Raw genomic sequence first — 7,126 nt, 5'->3', positions numbered from 1 at the left:
TAAATTGAATACCCTTTTATTTTTTATCAGGAATTCAGCAGCTTTGACAGACAAAATACAACGTATTACTTTTTGAGTCTACCTCTTCCTCTACAGGGTTTCAGAGGGTGGAGTTTCCCAGAGCGCGCAGGAGGAGAGCTATTATGACGGATGAAAAAACAGATTTTAAAAAATGCATCCTTTCCACCAACAGTAATCCCATACAAACATGTTCATTTGAAGTCTCACTACTGTGTTTCATGTCTCTAACAGAAAGAGGAACCAGTTTTATTTTTTAAACTAGGTACTGAAATGAAGTGGGCCAAGCTGAAGTACAGAATGCATATGAACTGTCCTTGTTTAGTCTTTGGTGCTGTTCCAAAGCAGTCAATTTGAGCCGTTTTTTGAACATCTTCCATGAAGTCGTCCTGCAGGTTTGAAGGATGGAACAGCAGCAGATATGTTCAATGAGCATCCATGAAAAAAATTACACATTGCAGATTAGAAATTTACAGAAACACACACACATTGATGTAGCCAGGCAGCTTCAATGTGCCTTTTATTTAATTTCCCACTCATGTTCTGTCACAGTTCCGGGTTTATTTACAGTGCCTCAGTTTTAAAAGTGCTGCACATTTTAAGTCAATTTTTTACACATAGAAAAATAGGCGAAGGGATACAGACATTATTGTTGGGTATTTTGCTGACAAAGCCGTGAAACTGACATAGAAATTTGATCCTCTATATGTCATGAAATGCTTGTTCTGGCTGCGACAAACACACACATTCAACTGAAACACTGCATAAGCATTCAAGGTTTCGGAAGAAAATAGTCATGTGTTCACATTCTTAGATATACACTGTACACACTCTTGAGGGAGACCGAGAGCACGATTCCCCTCGCCCCCCCCTCTGAATATGAAAGCACTAAAATGACAATTATTTCAGTGCAGTGCAAATTAGTCTGTGTTTTTTGTTTTTTTTAAGACATTCTTCTGAAGATGCAACATTCAGTATTTCTTCATGACTACAGGATTGAATGAACATCTAAGATCTGTGATTTTCTTCTGTCTGGTTTTACTTACACAACACAGATAGTGTGGGAGGGGTTTTCTGTAGGCACAACCATGGACATAGATCCTCTGTCTTTCTCACACACGCACACACACACACACACATACACACACACACGTAGGCCCACTAAATGTCATCTCCCTTTTTTTTTTTCAACTTCGCTCCAAATGTGTCGATCTCTCACTGTCCAAAGAGGAGCACGCAAAACAGACAACAAACTGCAAAAACATGTATTTCTGAGTCTTCACATCGACTCTGCATTGCTTTATGAAGGAATTATTGTGAAGCCATTTAAGACGAAGAAATACCCCCTCCCCCCCTTTTTTTTCTCTACTTGTTGGTGTTGCCTTTGATTAAGTTGCTGACCCTCAACCCAGACTAGAGCAGGGCTGATATGACAGACTTGCTGGCTCGTGTGAAGAGACAGAATCGGAGTCTAGCTGGTGTTGACTTTAAGATTCTTCATGCGGTGCAGCAGCGAGTCTTTCTCCATCTGAGCTTCGGCCAGCGCCATCTTGGCTCGGGAAAGCTCCAGTTTCAAACATTCGTTTTCTTCCGTCAGCATCTGAATACAAACAACGAAAGACAGCAGTGAGGTGAAATATCCACTTGATCTCTTGTCTCAAAAATACAGGAAGTTACATTTTTTCAACATCCTGCCGCTCATTGGTTTTGAGGAGGTGTTCTGACGCCCAGTGATGCTTTACTGTTTAGACCGGAGGACATGAGCAGTATTGTGTAACTTCTCTGTCCTTCTACTTCTATTAATCTAGTACTTGGTGGCTTAAACATGCCTCAAAACTAGGGTTGCAAAATTCCAGGAATTTTCAAAGTTGGAAACTTTCCATAGGAATAAACCAGGAATTTACTAAATTGAAGGTTGGCTCTAAATAGGGAACCTAAATATAGTTGGGGAAAATATATTTTAGCATAATCCTGACTAAAACAACCAGATTTCATGCAAGTACAGTTGAAAATCTATGCTATTACTCAATCACATGCACATAGCACACTGCTTACTGCAGGGCTATTAAGACCACGCCCCCTATATGGGTCTTTTTTTGGAGGGAGAGGGGCTCTCTTCATTTAACATTTTGAATGGGATTTTGTTGAGATTGCATTTTTGTTAATTTTTGAATGAGTTGGGTCAGGGGGATGAGTAATATTTAACTCAACATTCATGTTTTTGTTCTTCAATGCAAGAATTTATTTTTCAATAAAATATTTAACACTTGATAAAGTTCTACTTACAAATAAATCTGTTTTAATTGTATTATTTTGGATGGATGTCTGCTTATGACAAAACAAATATTTATGCTTGGATATGATACCTTTCCATCAAATTACCCTCAATTCCCAGTTAATTCCCATAAATTCTCATGGAAAGTTTCCAATTTGGAATATTTCCAAAATTCCCAAGCTTAACTTCCCATGGAAATTTACCGGAAAACTTCCACCCCTTTGCAACCCTACTAAAAACTTACCAAACTTTGCAAATGCATCATGCCTAGAAATAAAATCAATATTTTTTGGGTCTCTTGCAGGACTTTGGCAGAATGTCTCTACAGCTCACACTGCAGGGTTTAAAGGTGACATATCACGCTTTTTTCATCAATATATATTGATCTAAGAGGTCCCCAAAACATGTCTTTAAAGTTTATGCTCAAAAAAAACCTTTGAAATCAGATTTTGGCATGCCTGAAAAACCCTCTTCTTCAGTCGTCCTCAGAACACTCTGTTTTCCCTCTGACCACGCCCCCTCCGGAAGTGGATGTGCCTCGGCTCTCCAGCACGTTGATCTAATGTTTACATGTTGGCTGAATATACACGGCTGCTCAGAGATTGCGTTACTTCAACCCTCTGAATCTGATCCAGAATCTGATCCTGACGGAGAGGCGCCTGTAGCAGGACCTTTCTGAAGGATTGGTCACAGATTTAGTGTTTCTTGTTGTTTTATTTATCAGTATGTAGACGTGTGTCTTGGTACACAGCTACGAACATGTAGCTATGTGGCTATGCTAATTAGCGCTAGCACTTATCCATGATAAATAAAAATCATCCACTAGATCTTCAAATCTGCAGACGTGGGGAGTAAAACCGACCTTTGTGTTTATTAAGACAGCCTACAACTAGCATGCCTCCCTCCTAAGCTCCTTGTTAGCACACATTTGTGCAGGTAATGAAAAACGGAGGGGGGATTCAGTATTATTTTATACAGTCTATGGGCTGAACAAGCTCCGAGCTCTGACTCCGTGACAGACTGGATATTGTTGTTACGTAACAAAAACACGGAAGTCTGAAACGGCTCGTTTCACACACATTTACAGAAAGGTGGAGAAATCAAAACAGGGGCAGAATGGATTCTTTTCATTCTCGGGGGGTTTGTAGACATGCCAGGGAAACATATTTCAGGTAGAGAACCATTAAAAAGTCAATTTTGCATGATATGTCACCTTTAATGCTCTATTCTGATTTTTTGTTTGCCCGTTCACATTACCATCTATAATGTGACCTGTATCCGATTCCAGCGTGAACTGTTTGCTGCTCCGAACCGCCCCGCATGCGCACAAGAACAGTAACAATGAGGTTACATGCAGCTGTTTCACAAGTTATTTCGATATACTTTCAAACACAGACCGGTTATGGTATGAACCCTCAAGTTTTGCTTGTATGGTAATGTCACCCCATATATTTATAAGGTCCAAGACCTCACTGTCCCTCCATTGACTTGCTCCATCGTTGCTATCCTCCATTTTTTCAAGGCCACCACTGCGCAGAATTGTGACGTGTGTCGCTATAAAGTGACGTGAAAGTATCAAATGCGCATCAAATCCGCCTTGGCCCTTCACACCGAGGTCGCATTGAAAAAATCACATCTGTATCTGATTCAGGACCACATATGGATCAGATTTTGGGCCAGATTTGAGTGTTCACACTGCCTCTAAAAAATCTGACCTGGTCACTTGACCCCAAAAAATTGTGGATTTGGGCCACTTTTGCCTGCAGTGTGAACATAGCCTAAACCTTACAAGGCTGCACCACAACCAGAAATACACCTCATCCCAATGTGATCTAAAGTGTGAAGGACCATTCAACATTACTTGGAGTTCTCATATGAAAATCTAACTCTTTTATTTGAGCACAAAGTTATAAATACTGCTTCCATTCCAAACAACATGGAAAACAGAACTGGAATAGCTTGATAAACTAAATTTGGCACCACTTGACAAAAGATTTGTAAAAAAACAAAAGTTCCCCTTGTTCAGCATTTAGTGTTTGTAGGAGGAAAACACCAGAAGAAGAAGAAAAGAGAAAAAAGACATGCGTGGTTGCTTGTTATTCTTGGTGCTTTAGTAAATCTGTTGTTGTAGGCAGCGTTTTATGCTTGTTCTCCCAGATACCCACACAGGATGCTTTCAGAGCGTCTCACCTTCTCTTTGCTGGATGGAGGGGGGCTAGTGGGCAGGGCTGGAGTCTGTGTACCCTTTGGTACTGTGCAGACGCTGCCAACAGTCTCAGGGACCGGACTCAAAGTGCTGTCAGTCATCACCGCATCTTTCCTGGCTTTATCATCCACTGCTGTGTCCACTGTGAGGAGACAAAAGAAAAATAGACAATGCAGGTTTATTTGGGGGTGTGGATGTACAGAGCGTGGACGTAAACGCATTTCAAAGGACGTGTTATATAACCGCAGTGAATCAGCGCTCAAGTGGAGGTGGAGATATCTGGCGGATGAAAACGTGTGCGTTTGTTTGTTTACCTCCCACAGAGAAGGAGCCGTCGTCTTTCCTGTGGATGATGAGGCTGTCCACATGCAGCGTGATCGGAGAGGGCTCCGAGTCGGACGGGTTGTCGCGGGGGCCGTCGTCCTGCAGATGACACAGCAGATGTTGAGTGTGGCAGTTTTAAATGTGTGTGAGCGTGTGTGATAGAGAGAGAAAGAAATTATGCACATCCAGGTTTCCACATCAGTTGGGACGACCAATGAGACATCGGGGAGGCCTTTCTATGTTATTAAATATTCAGTTCAAATCTAAATTCCAATTAGGCCATGGCTCAAAATATTTCACTTGGTTGTAGAAGCTGCTGCACAATTTGGCATTGACTTATGGCTCTATTACAGCTAGGACAAATATCCTGCTGGAACCATGCAAGCAAACAAATCTGCTACAACATCATCTTAACCTTGAAATATGTAGGAGAGAAAAAATGACACCCAAACCTCCTGGATCCTCACCTTTAAGTTGATGTGCGTGTCTCTGACGCTGATCTCCATGGGCAGCACCTGCGGCGCAGAGTCGTCCTCTAGGAAGTTGGCCAGGTTGCGCATTGTGGACATCAAGAAGCTGGCCTGATATCCGTGGAGACGGAGCTGCAGGAAGCCGTTGCGTTCGGCCAGCGGGGAGTGAGCTGCGGCGCAGGGCCCGCTCTCTAGGCGAGCCCTCACCTCTGGACTGTGGAGGCCGCTGGTGGACGCAGAGTCGAGCTCTCCTCCGGCTGTGAGGGAGTAGAAGAAGACAGCGACAGTTAGCATTAGCTTTTAATGACAAGGAAAATATAGTCCAGCCTTGAACACGCAACCTCTTACTGTATGTTGATTATTTATAAGTTCTTTCATTTTTAATCCTGTGAAATGCAAATCTTTGAGGCCAAAATATCAGCCTTGAGTAGCCAAACGCAGATAAATCTTTGATGTATATATGAGATCCAATGAGTTACAAGTAACTGCACTACTCAAGTGGTAAAAAATGCTTTGGAATATTAGATTGATGCTCTAAATGTGGTGAAAATCTGTAAAACATCCTGCTTCCTTCCTTTGTTCTGAGCTACATAAATGACTCAAACAAAAAAACAGACGTAATATACTGAAGCGAATTCAGTTTACATGAGAAAAAAAATTCCCTTAATTATCTCTGAAGTATTAGAAAAGTTTTTGTGAATAAAAAAAAAATCTGCTGCCACACAAGGAAGTAAACATGTTCAGTTTAATCCAGTTTTATTTTGCTCTGGGTTTAAAGCTGGGGTTGGTAATCAGATTTAGATACACTTTTTGTGATACTGGTTAAAATGATCTTTATGTCCCGATGGCAATCATTACATAATGTGTTCTTAAAAAAGAGTGAAAAAAAGCTTCTATTTATAGCCGGAGTAAACCTGGGAAAACACCAACCACCGCCTTTAGGGTCCAATTTATGAAACCAATCAAATCCTGTCCTGCTGTTCTGCCCGCCTCCTGCGCATACATTTCCCCGGCGTGCACTCCGAGTCCCTGTCCCCTGCCTCTGCTTCCCCTGACTCTACTGACTGCTCCTCTCACTCAACGCCTCGAGGCCTCGGGCCTGTCCCCTCTGACCCGATGAGGTGCTTTGCTCAGGACTGTAGTCCGGATCAGAGTCTGTCGGCCGTGATCACGCCAACCAACAAAGCAGCAATCAATGTTTGAATGAATGAAGAACTTCTCCTCGTCTCTCCTCTCTCCCGCTCGCTGTGAGTTGTGAGTACTAACAATAGCCATGTTTGTTTGTGTTTTTAACTTTCACGAGGACCGGTTTTGAATCAGTCACGAACATATGGCCGTGAATCAGCTGCGCTCGTGCATGTGAGCGGGGGCGTCGTTTTGGAGGAGCTCCGAGGGGAGCAGGGGAGGGGCATAGACTATGAAATATGGACGTAGTATCCGTGACGTCACCCATCTGTTCCTGAGAGCTGTTTTGAAGCCAATCGATGGTGGCAGCCATATTGGAAATGTGGAACTCAACCAGGCAGAGTGTGACGTAGTGTGAGCCTCTTAGCCAACAGCTGTGTGTTCCCTGGAGTGAAGTCAGTCATGTCCTTATTTGGGGAAAAACTCAGAATCTTAATATCTTCTGAACCGTCACGTTAGAAAAAAATTCACCCCCCTGTACAGTGTGTGCCATTAGAGAGATTAGCTACGTAGGGCCAAGCCGTTTTTTGAACCAGGCTGTAAACATGTTTATTAATGCTGTAAAGATCGTCTTTTTCCTATTCATGTCTATGTGGTTTCCGGTGTTTCTGCAGCCAGCCTCAAGCGGATTCTCAATGTATTGCAGTT

The 7,126-nt window shown here is 42.5% G+C and overlaps 1 protein-coding gene across 2 annotated transcripts in view; it reads right to left on the bottom strand.

Moving 5' to 3' along the window:
- Positions 1-7,126, bottom strand: part of uhrf1bp1l (UHRF1 binding protein 1-like) — a 62,288-nt gene continuing 55,162 nt past the window's right edge. The window contains exons 20-23 of one of the 2 annotated variants that reach the window (XM_034673372.1): positions 5,291-5,550; positions 4,814-4,922; positions 4,484-4,641; positions 1-1,618 (exon numbers count right to left, since the gene is read on the bottom strand). In XM_034673372.1, coding sequence (XP_034529263.1) covers positions 1,490-1,618; positions 4,484-4,641; positions 4,814-4,922; positions 5,291-5,550 — 656 coding nt within the window. In that variant the 3' untranslated portion in view covers positions 1-1,489. The remainder of the gene's footprint in view (positions 1,619-4,483; positions 4,642-4,813; positions 4,923-5,290; positions 5,551-7,126) is intronic. The other variant, XM_034673373.1, reaches the window with a different exon arrangement.

Source organism: Notolabrus celidotus, chromosome 21 (genome assembly GCF_009762535.1).
Source record: "Notolabrus celidotus isolate fNotCel1 chromosome 21, fNotCel1.pri, whole genome shotgun sequence".
Taxonomy (NCBI): Eukaryota; Metazoa; Chordata; class Actinopteri; order Labriformes; family Labridae; genus Notolabrus; species Notolabrus celidotus.
This window is presented reverse-complemented; position numbering and strand designations above follow the sequence as displayed.